The 21063-nt window shown below is 44.6% G+C and overlaps 2 protein-coding genes across 3 annotated transcripts in view; one reads left to right on the top strand and one right to left on the bottom strand.

Moving 5' to 3' along the window:
• Nucleotides 1-20216, top strand: part of rtf2 (replication termination factor 2) — a 29359-nt gene extending 9143 nt beyond the window's left edge. Inside the window, exons 6-9 of the mRNA XM_088607758.1 lie at nucleotides 15905-16018; nucleotides 16820-16886; nucleotides 18750-18827; nucleotides 19046-20216. Coding sequence (XP_088463884.1) covers nucleotides 15905-16018; nucleotides 16820-16886; nucleotides 18750-18827; nucleotides 19046-19236 — 450 coding nt within the window. The 3' untranslated portion in view covers nucleotides 19237-20216. The remainder of the gene's footprint in view (nucleotides 1-15904; nucleotides 16019-16819; nucleotides 16887-18749; nucleotides 18828-19045) is intronic.
• Nucleotides 1460-10639, bottom strand: gcnt7 (glucosaminyl (N-acetyl) transferase family member 7). 2 transcript variants are annotated; one of them, XM_088607756.1, is made up of 5 exons: nucleotides 10154-10639; nucleotides 8095-8194; nucleotides 5622-6615; nucleotides 4118-4213; nucleotides 1460-2823 (listed from the first exon to the last, which is right to left on the bottom strand). In XM_088607756.1, exons 2-5 carry the CDS (start codon nucleotides 8116-8118, stop codon nucleotides 2585-2587), a joined length of 1353 nt encoding a protein of 450 aa, XP_088463882.1. In that variant the 5' UTR covers nucleotides 8119-8194; nucleotides 10154-10639; the 3' UTR covers nucleotides 1460-2584. The 2 variants fall into 2 exon arrangements, with proteins under 2 accessions (XP_088463882.1, XP_088463883.1); XM_088607757.1 differs by lacking the exon at nucleotides 8095-8194 and having other exon boundaries at nucleotides 10154-10638.
• Nucleotides 20217-21063: the final 847 nt, after the last annotated feature.

The raw sequence follows: 21063 nt of genomic DNA, 5'->3' as shown, positions 1-21063 counted from the left end.
TTTGTAAAATGTATGGTTTGTTGTCTTACTTGTCAAACAAATACTGTTAAGACAATATATATGCATTTCTCTTCATTGCTTCACTTACCTATGAATGTGAAATTGTCATTAATGCCCAACATTTTTTTTTATTTCACCCATGATCCCCTTTCAGTCTCCGTGGTTATCCTATTATTTTCACACGACGGGAATGAGTTCAAGAGCCTGTAGGGTTGCCAGTGGCCCCCTGAGGTTGCTTCCTGTGAGTGTGCGTTGCTCTGTACGAGCCGGCTTCTTCGGAAATATCATTCCGGGAAGCCGAGGGACAGACTTCCCAGCTCCAGCCCCTGTGGACCCACCCTGGTTGTCCTGGTTCTGTGGCTCTGTGGACTGGGCCAGTCTGATTCAGTGGCAGGAACCTCCATTGTCCACCCCTGGTGCAACTGTGTTTGCATGTTGCTAAGCAGAGCCACGTCAGTGAGCGAGCCGCAGTACCGGGAGGCAAGAGATGGAAGGTTTCTGCTGCAGAGCTCTTGCTAAGCTGTCACTTGGCATATTTATTCCCCAGGTAAGGTAGAACTGATTCGGTCAGCACAGCAATGAGCATAAAGGCACTGTCTCAGATCTTGCAGCAGGTTAAATACAAACTTATTTACAGACACTGAGTTCAGTGACCATCTGTTGTCTTCAAATTCAGAGCATCAGGTTGCAGGGATGCTATTTTCTGTTTGTATTGTACCTTGAAAATGTACTTTTGTCTTTTTTTAAGGGAGGGATTCATACAGTGCCTTGGTTTCAGACTTGCAGTCATGACGCTTTTGAATAGCCATTAATATTGATCACACAACCTACTGCATACTTTTGAAACAAAAAAAACAACAGAAAAAAGCAACTAGATAGAAAGAAAGAAAAATGGAGACGTTTTTTCCTAAGAATTCAGAATATTTGCTGTGGCCATCCTACATTAATTTAGTGGCACAAAATCACCTTAAAGAGCCACACAATTGTGCGGTAGTAGTGGTTCACCTGTTTTCAGAATAAATGCTCAAATGTCTGTGAAGTCCCTTGGTGAGATGTATTTCAAGCAGGGATTCAACCAAACACACCAGGGATGTTTCAGAACTACCTGGGGATAGAGCTGTATAAAGGCACAGATTAGGGGTAAATGAACATAACAAACTTTTCAAAGCCCCTAATGTCTCTTTCAGCAAATTTAAGTACAACTGTGAAATTGAACCCCTTTCTTAACTTGCAGCATGAAAGTGAGTTGAAGTAACTTTTATTTAAATGTGTAATTAATAAGAGTGCAATTCCAGATTGCTACTTTAAAGTTACATTGTTGAGTTGGTATCCATGGTTCTGCTGGCTAGCAAGATCTTGCTGGTCTTCCTGTAGCTTGTAGGAACGTGTTTTGGCAAAACATTTCTTACAGGTAGATCGATGAGTAAAATGTAAAATAATCGTGATATTTACAACAACATTGCAGGTCCTTTCAAGTGCAAACTTTATTCCAAGCTTTTTATTTCTGCTCTCATTGAGTACTGCATGGTTTTTACGTCTGGAAAAAACATTGCTGTGAAGTAAAGCTGCGTTGAATGTACAGAAGATCAGTTTTGATGGAAAGGCTGGACATTTGGACAACAGGCTGAAAAAGTGGTGCCAATAGAAGCTGTGATTGTTCTTCTGGTGACTTAAGTTCCGCTTGTTCTGTATAGTCAGCAGTGCAAGTGTCCCAGTGCCCCGGTCAGGTAGGAGCACAGCCCCAGCTCAACTTGACAGACCTGGACCGTAGCGCGCAGGTCTGTGACCTGAGCGACTGGCATTACTGGCTGAGACACATGGGAGCCCCTTAAAGTATTTTTCAGTGTCTGTCTGTGCACAGTAACTGAGAACATGAAATAAACCTGAGAAACCAAAATAATTATAATAATAATAATAAACACAGCACGTTTTCTAAAACATCATCCGGACAAAACCTGAAAGGTCACTGTTACAATCCTGCAAGGGACAGAGCCCAGTTCTGCAATGTGACATTGCTGAAGGTGTGCTCCCCCTCCTCACAGTTTCCAGTGTGCGCCAGCATAGTCATGAAATTGTTTCTAATGCCCGTTTTCAGCAGGATAAAATTATCAGACATTCAGGTGTGTTTGAGACCCTGTGGTTTTTGCAGTGCAGGTCTGAATGAGGTCTGGAGCCCAGGGTTGACTTCAGTGTGTGGCGCTAGAGAGGTGTGGTGTTCGGCTGCATTACAGCCTGGTGATATTTGACCCATTTCTGCAGATTTTATAAAAAAGTTTATCTTGATGTTTCCACCAGCTCACGTTAAGGCAGTTTAATTTTGGTTTCTGCCGTCGATGCTCAGCATGTGTTGAAGTGCGTCCACGTGGCTTTTCAGTCTTGCTACCCCAGCAAAGGGTTCTTCTTGGCTCTTTTCCTTTGTCTATCGTTGAAAAATGGGCCATGAATCAAGAGCTCTGGAGCGTCAACGTCGTGGTGCGTTGTGCAGAGAGAGTTTTTGACAGCAAAGAGTCGGAGAACAGCGAATCCTCCTCGTTGCTGTCTAGGTTTCTAGGCCTAGACAGCAACAGAACAGAGAGACTCCATTTTAGGGGCTGTTGGACATGTTGAGAGGCTTTGTGTGGTTATGCTCTTTCACAAGCAGCCAGGCAGGATCGATGGGCACCTTCGCCTGCTGCAGGACTTTCTTGCGGTGCCACAGCTCCAAGCACTCCACTGCCTGGGGGTAGGTGCTCAGCTCAAACTTGTTCGCGAACATGCTGTTCCTGCTGATGATCCACTGCAGGTCCTCTGTCCCGTAGATGCAGATGTCGCGCACGTAGTGGCCTGGGACACAGAGTAAAGATGGTGAGCTGCCAGCCTGTGTTCACACTGTGTTGTGAACGGATTCTTTTAAAAGTTTATTCACTGGACAAACACGTTGCTTTATTTAGACCCCTTGTATAGATTTCGGCTCTAGAATGGCTCAGGGTTGTTCAAGCAAGTGATCGGACGAGCAACTGCCAGCTCGCTTGGAACAAAAACCATTAGGGGTCGTGGCTCCAGATTTGAAAACTACTCCTGTGGCCTACATGTTAGAGCTAGCAAATGCTTTGTGGTGATATTGCTTAACACGTGACTCAGGCTGCCTGTCTTCACTTCCCCTTGTAGCAGTGGTGTTTTTGCAGTGTAATTCACTGCAAAGTATCTGCCTCACGTGTTACAGTGCACATAAACCCTGTTGCAATGAAATGCTGTCATAAATGATGCAGCTAGTAGCATTTTCTGAGAGGGAAGATGGAAGTCTCTTTGCTTCGCTATGACTGTATATTCCTGTGACACCTGTTTTTAATATTTGTTTCTGTGTGGATGGGCGCACCTGAGTTTCAGCCCTGATTTTGCATGTGCAGACAGTGAGGTGAGGGCTGTGGTGATTTAGGTCCTGCACCTGCTGGAGCTGACTGACAAGGAGGAAATGGACAGGGAATTAGCCAGATTGTAAATAGAGCTGTAATTTCAGGATTGGAGGAAATGGGATACAGCACCTGGCTTGCACAAACATAGGAACAATAGTCCCCAGTTAAGTGCTCCATGTTGCTCATAAGCTCTCATAATTGGATTTTGCCCTGTCTTTAAAGCTCAAACATTGACATTATTTCTCCTCCAAGGCCTGGTTATTTTATTTAATTTTAATCAAATTTGCAGAGTTGCTCTCCTCCCGGTCTCTTGTGTGTTACTCATAGCTGCATCCCTTCTCCTGAGTCTGTTATTCTTATGCACCCTTTTTCATACATCTTTTATAAAACAGGAGGTATCATGGTAACATGCACAAGGAGACCAATGAACATATAAAAACATGATATTTCAAAAATAAATAATATCATAGGTTTTAGTCCCTCTTCTTCTAGGAGTACAGTATACCTTATGAAATGCCCATAAGTTTTAAGTTATCTGGGGGAAAAATGCATTTTAGGTTTGTTTGCGTATTTAAATTGTGAATGTAATGGGATTTAAAAGTATCGGTGTGACTTATGAATATATGAGATGTGATTCTGCAATTTATATAGTTGTAAGGACTCGTGGCAGCATCTGTGTCAATCCTGCAGTGGCAGGGAGGAGCGGAGGCCTCACAGGTGTCTACCTTTGCAGCCGTTGTGGGATGCGCCCACTTGGTCTCTCCATTTAATCGCTCGAATATCCCCCTCCCAGCCTCCGTTCGGGTGGCTCCCTGGAGCCTCTGGAAGAACAGGACAGAGACGGTTAAAAAAACAAGCTGCCACAGAGGCAGGAAGCATTTATTGGTCACTGATGGTAACTATAATGTTATGCAACACTGGAGGGATCGAAGAGAACAGGTAAGAAACTCCTGAATAAAGAGTTCTAATCGGGTGCAGCTGATTATATAACTAGGCTGTCTCTTTCCGGACCTTTGCCTTTGCTTTCTTATGTGACATTAAGGTAAGTGGGGAAAAAAGGAATTTGTGAGTCAACGTCTTCGAAGTTTGGAAATGAGGAATTTAGAGGTTAACAAGCTACCAATTCTTGCCCGACAAACATTGAGTATCCTCCCGAGTTTTAGTGCAGAGAGTAAAGAAAATAAGGTTAAGTGTGGACACTTGTGGACACATGGGTTGGAACACCGTGTGCTGACAAGACTTGGAACGTTTCAATCGCAGTGCGGTCCTTCAGTTATTTTTCCGAACCAGAAAAGGCCAGCAGTCTTTTCTAGACAAGCATCTGCTGTTTTAAGTAGTAAACGAATTGGCGTGCCCTCCTCTTCCTGTCACGCTGCTTTGAGTTACAAAGTGAGCTTATCTGTTATCAGTGCCGCAAATGTGCATTTCCTGTGTGTGCGCTGTGCAGGAAGAGGTCATTCTACAGCACTCAGTCTTTATGTTCTTCTGTAGTAGTAGAGCATGTTAAATATTGCAGTATGTCTTGTGGCTAAAAATAGGAGGTTCAAGGTTTTTAGTCGGTTTAACAACTTTGGGGGTGAAAACTAACAATTAGAATAACCAAATAAACGTTCGTCAACCGTTAAGCGTTAAACCGTTATAGGAGCGTTGCTGCTATGAGTTTGCCAAACAGGCACTTGCCAGCCAGGCTGAGCTGTTTGTTTCTCACTCCACAGCGGAAGGCTGGGTAATAGTTTCCTTCGTTTGCACCTCATGTCCTCCACAGTCGCCATTGAAGAAGCTCTTGGCTTCCAGGCTTTATGTACAGGGTGCTCATTTCAGTTAGTCAAGCTGTTCAAGATACAAGTGCGTTGTGAAAATCGCACGCCGGGCAGCAAGATACAGCACACAAAGAGAGGGGAGCCAGCCACTGTAGACAACGGCAGTCCACCCTTAAGGCCTTTGTGTTGGCTTTGCGTGGCCAAGAAGTGCCCTCTTCACAGCTCGCGTACAGGAAACCACAGCTGCATGAAGCTGCTCGCCGTTCGCTCGCTGTCCATGGGATTGTGTGTTTCCACATTTCATTGCTCCACGTGGCACAGCTGGCTCTTCTTTCTTTATTTTTTTTTAGAATGAGCACGCTGACTCGCAGGCAACGTTTGAATTTGCTCGAGCTGTCGCCGAAGTTCACGGGACCGCTGGACACGGGACGTTCTGAAATGTGGAAATAAAGCCGCAGACCGCTCTTACCTGGCAGGTGGTTAAGCGTCACCCAGTAGTGCTCGTCGGGGCTGTAGGTGTCTTTCGACCACTCCAGCAGGTCCTTGGCGATTTGGCTGTGCAGCACAAACTCCACGAACGGCCTGGTGAGAGAGTAGTAAGCCGTCCCGAAGTAGATTTCCAGGTTATGTGGCGGCGGCTCCTTCCGCTCCCTCAGCTGCACCACGTAAGAGCCCTTGATCTCCCTGTGCTTCAGCTGTGTGCGCTGCTGAATGCTGGGTGGCTGCTTGACTCCCGGGGTCATGTTCCTGTCTCTCCATTCCTTGCTCCGCAAGTAGCGCACCAGCTCCCAGTTGCTCTGGGTGGGGAAGTCCTGGCCGCAGAGGTTGGCGACCCTCTTCCAGGGGACGGGGGACTTCAGCAGGTCTCTCATGCAGTGGATGTCGGCCTGCAGCCTGGAGAACCCCCCGTAGGTCACGTCCTCGGTCGCGGAGGCCAGGAAGACGTTGGGGAAGCAGCGGCCCAGGCGTGCGACGGCGGCCTTGTAGTCCGGCGGCGACTTCCTGTCGACGTGAATGCAGTACACGTTCTGTGGGGCGTAGATGGCCCTGAGCAGCCGCAGGAACATCTCCAGGTCCTTGTGGACGGTGAGGATGAAGGCCAGCGGGAACTCCTCTTCCTCTGGGCTCAGGGGAGAGGTGATGAAGTGAAAGTCTTCTACAAGGCGGGAGCAGTTCAGCTCCCCTTTCAGAAAGGAGGCCTCTGCCTCGTCGTATTCCAGACACTGCTTCTGGTGCCATTCCGCCTCCTCTGGGCCGGCCAAGGCGAAGGAACAGGTCCGCGCCTGAAGCTTGCACCTCCCGGCTTCCACAGGGGCCTGCTGCCGCCCCCTTCGGAAACTGGACACCTTCACGTAAATGGCAGCGCAGACCAGAATGCAAATTCCCAGGCAGACCAGGAAACTCCGCTTGGTGCTGTGAAGCTGGAGCATAATATTCTCCCACCAGCGACGCGCTTGCTCAGCCTGGCGGTACAAAGCGGATAAGTCTGTTTAGTATCAGGGCAGCGAATATTTTATCAAACGAGGATGGTAATTCGTACACTTTAGGACAGTTCTCAAAACAAGGCACACAGGGCTAGCGTTTCTGCAAGTTTTTCCTTTTTATCGTCTGTGACAATGCAGATTCGGTTTGTTCTCGAGGTGTGTTGATTGGTACGTTTGTCCTTTGCCATTGTAGCTCCAGTTGTGATGTTTTTGATTGTTTGGCTCAGTATAGGGTTAACTCAAAACCTTAAGCCACCTACCAGTTGCAGACTTGAAACCTGACACACAGTGGTGTCTCTCCAGTAGGGAAATGAAAAGCTGCCATCAGGTGTCCGGCGTTTGTGATTGGCTACAGGGACACAGTTTTAATTAAATCCAGTTTCCATTCTTAATCCTTTGGCAGCTTGGTTGCGCAGTGCATTCTGAGGTACCCAAAGTGAGAATTAATGAAAAGCTCACTTTTGAATGGAAAGGATGTTGATAATGATCTGTGTCAAGATAAAGCCGGCAAAGGTCACGACTGAGTTGAAAACCCACAAGGCTTATCATTTTGCAACTTGAACACCGAACAAGCCTGTAGTAGTGGTGACGGAACAGATTCCGCCCCGATGTCCTTCTGGTTTTAACGACAGGAAGTTGTGCGTTACACTTGCTGCAAGTTTTGATTTTTAAGAACTGCTCCACAGACGAGTCACAGCTGTCTAGTGTAAAATATGATGCTGGCATGTTCTTCCCACTGCTACTGGAGAGCTGGGCAGTTTGACGCAGGAATTACACTTGGAGCAGACACCAGGGTCACTTCAGCCTCCTCTCCTGGTTTAGTTAATAGCATCCCAGAGGAAAGCACATTTCGTCTGGACCCAGGGGACCCTGAAGGTCTCCGAAACCCTGGGAGGGGGGTGTTTAATATTAAAAAAAGCACCTCCTAAGTTTTAATTAAATCCCTGTAGTGCAGGCAGTGTAAATATCAAGGAATGCCTTGAGTTTAGCAGTTGGAATAACATGAGCATCAAGAGAACGATTTCCCCAGCAACCTAATTGTTTGTTTACTTGTTTGTTTAATCCGAGTGTTAAAACTCCCGTTAGATTAAGCGGGAATTTTGTTGGATGCAGCTTTCCGTATGAAGAGAGTGGAAGTCTTGACAGTTGAAGATTTTTAACTTGAGTTTTATTATATTAATTATCTTAGAGCACCGTATTTGTCTTACAGTCATTTATACAGTTGTGATACTTCATTGTGGATTTGTGTTGTAAACAACCTAGGATAAAGGTCCCATCTTTTGTGTTGCTTCATATGTTACTTAGGATTCCACGAATACACTGCACATCTACCTTAAATGCCATTTACCAGCTGTTGAATTCCATCATATCTTTTTATATTTTCTTTGCAGTAATATCTGCAAATCTGACCGTCTTTAAAACTAGACTTACTAACTTAAAGGATTTCGGGGAACTTGCCTTATCAGTAAACTTGCAACACATCCTTAGAGTTCTTAGAAGAAAGAGGCAAGGCAGCGGATACTCGTAACTGGGCGGTCCTCAGTCAGCAGTGTCACATCTATGAACGGCACCAAAAGTATTGTTTCGGAGAAAGGAAGGGTTACACCTCTGTAAACCTTCCCCCCCGTTGTTGTCACACCTCGGATGTTTCCATCAAATACTGCAACGGTATTTGGCGAGCATGGACGGTTTGGTGCAGTGAGCTCAGGACCACACCCTGCGATAAGACACGAACCACACCCTGGGAGTGTTTTTACATGGGGGTTTTTTCTCCTCCAACGGACAGTAACACCAATATTTCGTGCTTCTGCGCTAGAGTGTATAGTAAATGGCTGTTCTTGTCTATTAATTGTTTCCTGAGAATTTATTTGTTGCTTGCATTAGATATCCGTGCATAGTTTTTGTCCCGAGTTAAAGTAAAACAAATGCCCTGCTGGTCAGACTCTTGTGATTCATTTACTAGTGAGGAGTCTGGTATGCTGGTATGCAAGGTATGCTTTGCAATTTTAATCTTTATATCTTATTCCTGTTTTTTACATTTCTGTGACCTATTTTTTATTAAAACGTTCCAAGAGTGGCCTCCTACTTAACTCTTTGGTCTTAAAGTTCATTTTTGTCTAAGCCAATCAGAATAAACCTTTCAGTGTAAATGGGTTTTTACTTCTGTTTTAAGGAATAACACCTGTATAGTCCTTTATTAAGCTGTTTTTGTGTTTTCACTTCAGTAGCAGTTTCTTTCCCCGTTTAGTTTTATGTAGATCTGTGAGGTATTGTTGTTATTAATGATAACGGTGTTTTAATTATTTGAAGTACTTAAAAGTAAATAATACTATATGAGAACAGTGATCTCAAATAAGACTTAAGCATATTTGAAGCAGGCATTAACCTTTTTATTGTAAAATCAATTTGTGTATTGAAAGAATGAGCCTTTTTATATTTGACTTTTAAAGAGTTGTTCTGCTTGAATTGTTTTTTAGCAGGAGGTTGTGGGGGTGAGACCCGGTTAAGGCTGTGATTGTCTTCCACACTCAGTGCTTGGAAACTAGAGTCATTCTTAGTATGACTTGCACTACAGTGCATAAGTGTTTTTTAACTTATTAATCCACACACAAACAGGCTTAACTAGTGTCTTTTTAAAAAAGTGTGCATGAAGTGCTCAGCAAATATTGAGAATGGGTTGGTCTCAAATGTATTGCTCAGTCATGTACTTTGTTACTGGTATTGATCACTAAACTATACACAGCAACTATGATATTAGTTGCCAAAAGTAAGATGAGTTGATTTTAAATCATACCATCATGTTTCTTGCAGCATGTTTTCACTGTGCACCACATGCTGAGTACAGTACTATCCTGTATCCTCTTGAAGTTACTGGTCTTAATTGAACTGGAATAAGCCTGGTCTTAAAACAAAGGTCGTATTTATTTACCTTTCCCTCTGCCTCACTGTATTTGCTTGTATAAAATAGTTGCTGAATTGCTGGAGACCTGTGAGAGATTAAGAAAGCATGATGGATATGCGAGTTAAGTTCTTGCTGTGTTTTTTTTTAGTGTGAACCAAGGAAACGAGCTTTCGGTCTTCCTCTTGTGGCGGTCGTGTTTAAGAATAGAGACGCAGCGAGAGCGCGATAATGCCTCTTGCTAGTTTCACAGCGTCAGCTGTGTGTGGCAGCGACACTGTCATTAAAACTCTGTAGCCCTGAAGTGGTGCTCAAACCCTGTTCGAAAGGTATTCCCTGTGCCTGACCATGAGTAGTAGCTCTTAATAAAGACTCCTTCACATTTACGTGGGTTCCAACTAAGCTGAAAGTCCGGAGTAGACTTTTCCTGGGTTATGGCTTATTTGGATAGTTTCATCTTGCGTCATCTCTTTGCACTTCACTTTTTGTCATGACTTGCGATCCACAAAGACCCCTTTTAAAGAAAATCTAAAGTCACGCTTGAGTCAGGCCGAAAGGGAGGGGGCCGATTTGGAAACGGCGTGCGGCGAGGGGAGCAGCGTTTCGCAAGTGCCTCACCTGAAGAGAGAGCCCGTCCAGCTGCCGAGGGGTCAGTCGGACTCGCAGGGGTGCCGGTGCCGCGCCGGCATGATCCGCTCTTACTCCCGGGAGGCTGGGGACCTTGCGGTATCCTCCGGTTCTCCGGGTCTCTCCTCTGTGCTGGGAGAGGGAGAGCTTCCGCCAGCCCTGCGCTGCTGTATCTGCATGTGTGCTGCAGTAGAGGCTGGCTCCCAGGAGTCTGAAGCGGAGCCTGGAAACGGGCTGTTTTTCTTCATCTGTGGTGAGCAGCTCTCTCCGAATCTCCTCCCCTCCTCCCGCCCTTCCTCCTGCCCCCCCTCTCTCCCTCCCTTACGCTTGCTGACTGGCTCCCTCTCCTCTCTCCATCTCTTTTATCACAAACTCTCTCATCTCTGCCTTGAAAACGTTTTGGCTCTCAGGTGGTGACCTGGGCTGCAGTAGTCCTTGCTAGCAGCTGTGAGTTTTACTAAGGAAAAAGGAGAGGAAGTGCTCTGCGGAAATAGGTGTAGGACTGCTGTGTTTGCCAGCAGGTCAGCTGCTGTGTTTGAAGTCCTGCTGTTGCTCAGTGTGTTGTTCATGCGTACAGAGGTCACATTGAGCTGGCAGGGGAACATGAGAAGGGCCCCTGGTGGTTATTTTGTGATTGTTGTTTTATTTTTGCGCTGTAATAGTGTCATTTAACTCTTTAATTGGCTTCAACAACAACAAATGGATGACGAAAGAAACTATTCAGAGATTTGTTTAGTTTGTGACGGTGGAAAGTGAACTGATGATTTGATGTTGTGGCTTTAAAAGCAATTATGTCAAAGTGCTTTTACAATTTGTGATATCGCTATAAAATTAAAATTTCCCAGGCTTGTGCGTGTCCTGCTCAGGTTTCTAACTGCTGAATTCTGGATGAATTGTATATTTAGAGACTCCTGCAAAGAAGGTGTTGGAATAATCATTCCTTTTCAAAACAAACACCTGAACCAGTTTTTCCACTGCAGACAAAGGCAGTATTGACCTGGTACTGTCGAAATAATGAAGCATTTAAGAAAATTCTGAATATGGATTGCTCAAAAGTCAATGCTAAAATAAAAATACTAAATTTTGCATTTTGGATCAAAGCTCAAACATGGTGTCATAACAGTTTAATACAATAGTATTTGGAGTGGCATCATCTAAACTATTAAACCAGTGTAATCAATCACAGAGTACTGCAAGGGCTACCTCCAAATCAGTATTTGCATGCACCTAGATTTGAGTAGCATCTGCCAGAAATGCGAATACAGGGCATGTAATTTTAGTATTGGACCAGGTGGAGAAATAGAAATGCAAAATAGGCCTGTGGGACGCCAGATGTATCTACCTACCCAATCTTGGAAGTAAAATGCCGACCTTCAGCAAGGGAAGATTTTAAGGGAAGTACGAGAGACTCTTCAGAATCAACAGTCAGCACGTACCAGAAGATGCAACTGGAAACTGTGTAGTACATTAAGAACAGGACCACCTACTCAGCCCTGTTATTGAAGCTGATACCCTGGCTTCTTTCAAGGCACCACTGGTTGAGGTCCCGAGATCAGCTTACTACCTGCTACCAGACACGCTAAATGGGACCTACAGTATAGCCTCCTCTCATCTGTCACCTGCCGATGAATAGAATGTCATGGAGTACAGTAGTGAGCGCAGTGCTGAGATGTAAGTGAACAAAGAGAGAGCATGCATCTGAGCCAATATATACAGTATTAGTAAGCACAGATTTTAATTCACTGCCATTGAAGTGATTTAGACACTTTCATGGGTGCTTGTGAGCACAGTGAACCTACTTCAGATATTCAGCTAATGTTACTACTCAGCTCTGGTCCTGCCTCTGGACTTAATTTCCCACAAGCAGTGCCGCACGTCTTGCTAGCAGTTAACTCATATTTATTTATGTTTTATTTTATTTGGTCATCGCCCCCCTTTTTTATTTTGAAGTAGCTTGTACCCTCAGGAAAGACTGGAGTGCTCTTTCAGATGATCCCTTCCGATCTGTTCCTTGTAAATGCCTCGTAACTCCTCACGGCCTTTGTTCCAGAGTTCTAGAGCTCCAGCCCTGGACTCCTGCTGTATGCAGCCGTTAACTGTGGCTGTAAAACGTCTCTCGGGCAGGCAAGTGGTGTGAAAAATCGTAGATACTTGTGAGCAGCTGACTGGATCAGAAAGTGAGGGCTGGCAGAGACACCCATCCTGAGCCCTTCAGATAATGGTTTGCGTTTTTTTTTTTCCCCCATTAGCCTTTCGCTTGGTGCTCTCATGGTGCAGTAAGGAGTGTCCATCAAGTGGTCAGGCATTTTATTTTAAAAAAAAAAGATGGATTGCTTTCATAGTAACTTTGGGAGAAGATGGAGTAATTCACAGTAATGCTCTAATAATAGAGCACAAAGAAATGCCGAGAAAAAAAGAAAGACACATTCCCATCTGTTTACAACCTTTTTAGGCAAAGCAGGGCTCTGGCCTATTTTTGAGGCTGGTCTTGAGTAACCTGGAACATGAGTGAGAGGCAGATTCTGGGAATTTTTTAAAGTATAAACACGTCACTGAAGCTTTAAAAAATTTCTGCAGTTGTTTAATCCATTTTGTGGACCACTGTACACTGTTGTGTTGTTGTGTTCTTTACAAAAAAGAATATAGAACAAAGCATTATTTATAGAATAGTATGATAATGACAATGAAGTATGCATTGTTTATTCAATTAATATTTTCACAACACAGTTGAGGTTGAACCTGTAACAGGACATAGACTCTGGCTCATTGGAGCTTGTTTTGTGTTACTGTAAGGAGGAAAAAGAGACCATTTCTGGAGCAGCTACGATCTGCAAGGTTCTTCTGTAGAAGTGCATAAAGGTATATAGGAAAAAGTAAAGGTTCTTTCCATGCTGAAAAGAAAACCAATGTTTTGGCTGTGGAGCCTTCTTTGGATGTGGAATATATATATATACTATATATATGCCTGTAACAGGTGTGTGTGCATATTAATTCAGGAGGTAGCAGTCAACTTGAGAAAAGATCAGTAGCAAAGAAAAATGTGATTTTCAGGTAAAAAGAAGCGATTTGTCATTTTTACCCATGTCTGTTTAAATGATGCGCAGTTCCAGGAATATCTTGTCCAATGCACAGTTTATGTAGTGGTTTTTGATCCTATATTCAATAATTATTTTATAGTTACTTTTTTTTCTAAGGATGCTATAATGAGCGCGTACCTAAGTGCTTGAATGAGTGCATTATTACTGTGATGGACTCTTAACAGAACAATCTGTCAGGCAGCCTTCTAAAGTGCTGGATTATCTTGAAAGTGCCCATTAGCCTGTTGGGAAACATTTCTCAGATATGATTACAGCCCCCATGAACACTGCCACTTTTGCTCTGAAAACCTGAGGGAGGGGAGCAGGAGAGAAATCATGTAGGATGTGTTTTGCAAACTGCAAAACGGGCAGTGCCACTCTCTAGCCCTGCAGGACTGGCACAACACTGGCGGGTATGCAGTGTGACAGGTCTGTTAAAACAGAGGATCAGTGAATTTTTAGAATGTAAGAAAGTGCAACGAGTCACAGAAAGGAGGTGGATACTCAGACTTTGTTTCCCATTGGCCTGCATACTAACTAGTCCGAGACTCAGCTAGATGTTTCTTGAAGGATTGCAGGCAATGAGCTGAAGAACAGTTATGAACCACATCCCAAGGAGGCAGTGTGGCTTCTTTAGCTTTTTCCATTTGCAAACCACTAATTATCCAAGAGCTTCATGTAACCCTTTCTGGGAAGATGTCAGGATACTGTCTTTAACCACCTGCCTGGGTAGCTTGTTCCATTCTTGCAGCTCAAGGTCTGCTCTGGGATTTTTGTGCAGTGTTGGGTGTGACGTGTCTTTAAGCCAGAAAGTCGTTCTGGTTTCTGGTCTTTAAACGGGCAGTGCAAAATAGAACAGAATGTTGAAAATGAGGTCTTCGGTGCACAGAAAGAACACCAGTGAACCTCAGACGGCTCTGATGCTGCCAGTCTTTGTGTTTTATTGTTGATCTAGTGTGTTTTTTACGTTGTTGCCTGTGCTTGCTTTGATGATGGCTAAGAAACTGAAGAGACTGCTCCCTTCATTCCGCTACCTAACATTCGGTGCAGTCACAAATGTTCATACTGTCATTTTGGCAGTGCCATTCAAAATGGGTACCTGCTGGTGCCAGTCAAGAAGCACATGGGTAGAATGTACCCCTTGGGAGGGCTTTTCTTTCATACTTTTTGTAGCAAATGAACATCGAAGGAAGAGGCATCACATCCCCTTCTACAATTCTTGATTCTGTTTTTGTGTCTGTGTGTTACTCAGGGCACACGCAGATCAACTGCGCAGAAGAGTAACAAAATACATTTCTGTGCGTTACGCATTTGACCTCGATATTTCGTTGTTTCATGCGGTGTTTCTTTGCTAAACGCCCTGATGTATTTTAAGAAGCATTTATGGTGTCTTTTGTCAGAGAAGTGGTCATGACTGTTTATCTACAATATCCTGCAGTGGGAGGCATGGGCAGCAAATAACAGGGATTGAATATTCTGGATACTGAGTAACTTAACAAACGTGGGTCTCTGTGATCTCATTGTCTCTTAAAATAGTTCAAAGCACATCTGCCCCCTAGTGTTTGTCTCCTGCTCCATTATCCCATTAAACTGATAAGATTCAAGCCTAATCTGCCTGCCTTGTTCATTTAAGCACGTGTTTGGGTCCTGAGTATATAGCCCGGTCTTCAGAGTGGTTGCAGACAAGTGTCCCCTTTCCTCTAAAGCAGGGGTTCGTGAACCCCTAGGGGTTCATGGCGGTACTGCAGGGGGTTCGTGAGATTGTGCTGGAAACGTCAGTCAAATTAAATAGTCCTATTAATAAATAACAGTGTCATAATAAGAATAAGAAAAATAACATAAATTGATAAATAATAAATAAAATAAATAAATTGATATTTTACAAAGTGAAAAGAAGCATGTCAAGAGGGTTGCTGAGTTTGTTGAGTTGATCAGACTCTGTGTTACTCTTCACAATGAATTTGAGCAAATTTTGTGAAGGCTGGCACCAGCAAATATTACAAGTTATGAACATTATTGAAAACGAATACTCTTCACTGTTAATTCGTAGACACGTGTGGTGGGTTTCATGCAAGTAGCAAAAATATTAAGTATAAAAAAAGATGGAAGAACCAATCCTGGAGAATTCTGTGCAAGACGTAGGTCTTTCACAGGTCGGATGTGTTTATATGTGGGAAACAATAAAGGAAAATGGAATATTAGTATATGTTGTTAAAAGCATACATTTTCAACTGAAGCATAATATGTTTATATTTTACAATGCAACAGTATGTCCTTGTGTATAATATTGTTCGTTTTTGGACCCCTCCTTACAAAAAAATATGATTCTGCTCTGGAATCGGTAATGAAAAGAGCAAACGGGTACATTCCACTTGGTCTTCGAAGACTAAAAAGAGAAAACCTGATGAAGCACGAAACGCAAGTGGAGACTAAGGTGAAAGGCGTTTGGATTGAAGTGCGTGGGGGTGTGTTGTACCCTTCTCGTTGTCTTCTGTAACAAGAACAGGCTTGCTGGCTTGGGGTTTAGGGTTGAGAAGCTTTAGTTGCCCCCTGGCTTGGCACAGGTGACCCCTAGGAGTGGCCAAGGAACATGCTGTCCCCCGTGAATCCCAGTGTCCGCTCAGCGCGTTTCTTACAGCACTGTGCTCTCTTTCCTCCTCCGCAGTGCGGCGATCCCTTTCAGGACAGCGACGTTGTGATCCTCAATGGCAGCAAGGAAGAAGTCGAGAAGCTTCGCCAGAGAATGGAGGAGAAGAGAGCTAAGGCCAAAAATGGGAAGGTATTGCACACCTTTAGCATGACAGCTGAGATTTGTCTCTTGAAATTGTCTGTTCTGGGGCCCGGCTGTTGGACCTCAAGTGTGAGCAGCAGTGTGGGGTATTATTTAGGGTTCTGTATTGTGGACAGGAGGGTTGTGAGTGCAGATCCCATGGCTGTTACGCCCATGAGCATGTTACTTTGCTCAAATCGCTCCAGGAAACGCCCTGCTAAAGAAATGGGTTCACAGGTCAGCGTGAGTTCGATTGACTTACCCCGTAAAATAAATAAAGGGATAAATAAAGTCACTTCAGTCCATGAAGTGTTTTAAAATAAACACTTCTGCTGATGCCGTCAGCTGTTCTCCTACATTTCTTAAGATAAGAAGGATTTTTTTCAACTTTCCATCTGCTTCAACGCCATCAGTTCTGTACGACCTGTTGATTGAACACGCTGGAGAGCAGTGGGGTCTCTGGTTAAAGATGGGGTGCTTGAAGAGGAAAGCTTGTAAAAAAAAATGGGGATCAGGTCACGCCCTGCAAGGGAGACATCGGGCAGCAGAAGCACCACAGCGCAGTTTTAGACGCAGTGTCTGCGTGTTGCTCCGAGTGTGGAGGACAGGCAGCTGTGAGATCCCCGGGGGTTCGGACGCCGAGGAGCTTAGAAGCTTGGGAACCACTGCTGTAGGGGTTTCTTTATCAAGAAAGTTAAAGGTGACTTCCCTATGCGCCACCGCGGTTGGATAAAGTAACTGTCGAATTCTTAAACGGGAGCACGAAGTGATTTCCTGCTGCGATTCCTGTTCCTGCTTGTTCCGTTGCAGAAGTCCAGGAAGAGCAAGGCAGCCGCGACGGAGACGGAGAAGGGCATGAAGCCGGGACCCTCAGAAGGTGAGCCCCGCGAGCTGCTGCCTCCCCGCCTCAGCTCTTCACCGCTGGGCTGACTCGGGGCGTTGGACAGCATCGAGCTCTGCATTAGGACGTCGGTGCAACAGACGACCTATTCAGCAGTATTAATGGCTGGCTTCTCCAACCGTGTCTCTCCACCTGCTCCGCTCCGCACCACACCTCTCGCTAGCACATCGACTCTGAAGTTATTCAGGCTGGTCGTCGGTTAAGAAACGAATGAGCCAGTTGTTGCAGACTTAGTCACACTAGACTGGAGATGCAGCAGGCTGTGGGCTGAGTCAGGACATGGAGAGATGAGTGTTTTCCTGTGCTTGAGGCAGCGCTGCGTTCTGATTCATCCTGCACTATAATTAGTAGCTGTGTGGCTTAGAATTCTGTTAGATGAAGTTTGATACAGTGGTGACAATTTCCTGTGTAGCATGAAAATGCTGGCCATCGCTGTGTTGGTTTAGTTTCCGAATTTTATATCTGTGCGGTTTTTATTTGTTAGGGTAATGCTTTGGCATCCTCCTGGTGCAACCTGTTGAAATTCACGAAACCAATCTTAATTTGGTGATTTGGGTAATGTGGTCCCATTTTATCCGAATTCCGGACAGTCAATTCTGGTAACATTTGTCCAGTAGCTCAACAGAAGTAGTAGTTCAGACGTTCTGGTATCCCCTCAAAATCAGAGCATTCAGATGTTTGAATTCTTGTAAAATCTTTTATATTAACAGCAGTGTTATGGAATTGCAGTTGGAAGGCTAAAAAAGTACCCAGTGTGACTGTTCTTGTTGCAACTAGGTGGCACTATAGGCCAGCTAATAATGACTGAGCTCTCGTGTGACACTCTAATACTTAGAACTGTAGATACTGACCAGTGTTGCCAGGCCTGTGGTCACTAGCTTGACCCCAGCTATGCCAAGCCAATAGCAAATGCATTCCTTTGCTCATTCCTGAAGTTGGAATTTCTTGTCCTGTGGGATCATAACACAGACCCCTACAGGACAATATTATCATTCTTTTTAAAGAAACCAAAGTAGAGCTATGTTCATGCCTCTAACAATATGTGCTGAGTTTTTACTATTTTTGGTTATATGGCTACGTACTAAAATGTTCCAGTGAAGCCATGATTGTATTTTGTTTGTCCCTTACAAAAAACTAATTAATTTGTTTTAGAATGATCATAAACATATTTCTGCTTAATTGCTCGATTAGTTCTGCACACAGGCTGTTTGTCCTCAGTTATAGCTTTTTATTTGCTTTCCATTTAAAAACATTGACTAAATAAAAGCATCAGCTTGAGCACATGGTATTCTTCAATAAGTTCTTGATAACTGGTAACAGCCAAGGGACTTGGCTGTGCAAAGAATCACAAGGAATTACAAAATAAAAGTGTTAAATCAGTATAAATAACTGCACAACTGGCTTTGTGTAAAGTTAGTTTCTTTACAGCTGAATTGAATACCACATTCAGTATCAAAGTTACATCATTTTTACTGCTTCACTAAAAATCTCATTCAAGGTTATATTTTTTTTCTAGCAGTCTGTGGGGGACACTTAATTCTTCTTCAGTGTTTGTCCTTAAACAAAAACTGCCAGAGGTGCTCAGGTGTCACGAAATGTCATCGAGCTCCTTCCAGATATTCCACAAGCCAGCGCACATTAGGAGTGCACCCTGCTGCTTTCATCACAGGGACACAGGCATAGTCTGAGGACTCCCAGCTCTGAAGGTGCCATTCAGGGAGTCTGCTGCTAATAATGCAATAAGAAGTGACTTGGTTAGGTGCGCACACCTGCCTGTGACATGATATCGATGGGTGTCAGTTTTTGATGTGTTTATTGACTGCACGCGTGTCCTTCCAGAAAACCACAGCTCTTCCCTGTCCACCACTGCAGTGCAGAAGCCAGAATCCCAGAAAGAAGCAGGGAGCACTTCTTCAGGTGAGTGTGGGATTGATCAAGACCCCCCTCCCCCCCGTTCCATTCCTGCAGCAGCAGGAGCAGTGAAGTACTCAAGGCCCGATTAGGTCATTAAATTCAATTTCTGCAAAGCGGCCAGGCGGAGCCATTTCCTTACACGCTTATCGTTTGGGTAAACCAATCTCGGACGCGGTGAAGGTGTGGAGATTGAAAGCGAATCTCCCCTTGCTTTCTTGCAGCCCCTGGGCTGCCGGGCACAGCCACCTCCAGCAGAACCGTGAAGCCCGGAGCCGGTGCTGGAGCCAAAAGGCCGGTCCTGGCCGCGGAGAAGTCCGAAGCCTACAAGTCTCTCTTCACCTCCCACAGCTCGGCCAAGCGCAGCAAGGAGCAGATGTCCAACTGGGTCACCCACACCCCCTACCACTTCTGAGCTGCCAGCTGGCACGCCCTCTCAGGGGGGGTGCTGAGAGTTGACCCGGGACAGCCGCCACCCCTCCGCCCCCCATACACACACACACACCCCGAGTTCTCTTCGCCCCCTTCACAACCTGAAGCAAAGACTTGACACCGTTCTTCAGTCCTACAGCAGCAGGACCTGGGAGGACAACAGGACTGCTGTGGCACGCCGACTCGTCATCTCGGGATTATAGATGAACACATTGACCCAGCCGTAGCCGAAAGAAATTACTGCAACAGAATAATGCCAGTTTTTTTTTTTACTATTTCCAGCATTATTATTAAATGTCTAGGTAAACACCCTGATGCTATCTGGGCCTTTTGTTCTCTGAAGAGCATGTGGCTTGGTTTTAAGACATAATAAGTTAAAGACATCTTTGTTGTTGTTTTTTTATAGAAAAATTGCTCTTTAGCTCTGTCTTGTCATTTTATAGCACATGAGATATTGCAAAGCAAAAGGGCTATTTACCAGCAGGATCACTAACATCTGGGATCTTAACTTTCCACTGCTGTACTGATCTCATTTGTTTTTAAGCCTGAAATCTTTGGAAATAATCTAGAAAACATAACTGAATCTTACCAGACTTGTTATTGTTGGTACAAGGCTGTGCTGCATTACAAAACTGCAGTGTGTGATTACTGCAGCTAATAACATACAAGATTAATAAGGACACAGGATTTGAAACATCTTGGCCTGGTAGTTTGTTCTGAAACCCGTGATGCTGTGGCAAGAAGCCCCTTTTGTTTTCGTTCCTGAATGCATTTCCTCTTAGTGCCTTGCCGAGATGCACAGTATCGCTTTCATGTCCGCATTTGTATGGACATTTTCTATCTCCTCGTGATGCAAGCCTGTTGATTTTCGCCCAGAGAATGAATAGAGCTTGGTTTAAAAAAGAAAAAGAAATCGGAAGAAAATGCAACAGTTTTTGTAGTTATTAAATATTATTCAGCTAATTTCTAGCGTACACGTTTTTGTAAAGTTTTGTTTTGTTTATGACATGCTTTGTCCACAGGGTGGCAGCAGAGCCGCGTCGCACACGCTGGCTGGGGTTTCTCGCTGCTCCGGTACGGGTCCGGCCGAACTCTTAGCTCCCCGGTTCTAATTGATGCCTTTAAGGGATCGTCTTATTTGTTTAGACTTTCGGTTTTCCTTGTTACTGGGCTTTAAAAAAGCGAATTTCAGACCTGCACTAATTCTGTCGTGTTTACGCGCTGTCGCCCCTCGTGTAGCGGGGACCCTCGTCTCTGACCCAGCAGCTCCGAATACAGTTGATCAGTTTAGCTTCTAAACAGCCTATATCGCTCCCAGAATGAGCTGCCTCTTCCCGGTTTGCAAGGTAACATTTCGGGCACCACCTTGATGCTCGGAGTGCATACGTGAACAGCTCCAAGCCTAACCCTGGAGTCGACGAGGCTGCGAGTCCGAACTGGGCTGCGGCATCTGGACTCCCCAGCCTGGAGGAACAGGGCGAGCTGATTCACACGGGTTTCTGGGTTGAATTTCAAACACAGCAGCGGGTGTTGTGAAAATCGAGTTCATGACCCTCAATTTTTTTTAAAAAAAAAGGATTTTTAATCTCGAAATGGAGTTGGGAATACTTCATGGACATTTTTTCAACAGTGCGTTTAAATAATATCTGTGCATTTAATCAAACTATTCTGCAGTAATGTCAGTATGGGCAATGGCTGGTACATCGCTCACTGCGCCGGTTCTGTTTCCTTGGCCTGAGATACGCGACTCTTACCTCCTGCGATTAAATCCAGTGGAACCGTTTTCCGTTTTATCACGTAGACACGGGTA

Source organism: Lepisosteus platostomus, chromosome 15 (genome assembly GCF_059453375.1).
Source record: "Lepisosteus platostomus isolate fLepPlt1 chromosome 15, fLepPlt1.hap1, whole genome shotgun sequence".
Classification (NCBI taxonomy): domain Eukaryota; kingdom Metazoa; phylum Chordata; class Actinopteri; order Semionotiformes; family Lepisosteidae; genus Lepisosteus; species Lepisosteus platostomus.
The sequence above is the reverse complement of the archived record's forward strand: the minus strand, read 5'-3'. Positions and strand labels throughout refer to the sequence as shown.

Bases quoted from the DNA above. Each gene is read 5' to 3' on its own strand.
- gcnt7 (XM_088607756.1), bottom strand. From the start codon at position 8,118: ATGTGTTGCAAGTTTACTGATAAG. The intron at 4,214-5,621 runs GTAAGAGCGGTC...CTGTTCTTCCAG, and splicing joins GACGCTTAACCACCTGCCAG to AGGCTCCAGGGAGCCACCCG. The intron at 2,824-4,117 runs GTAGACACCTGT...TCTGTGTCCCAG, and splicing joins ATCCCACAACGGCTGCAAAG to GCCACTACGTGCGCGACATC.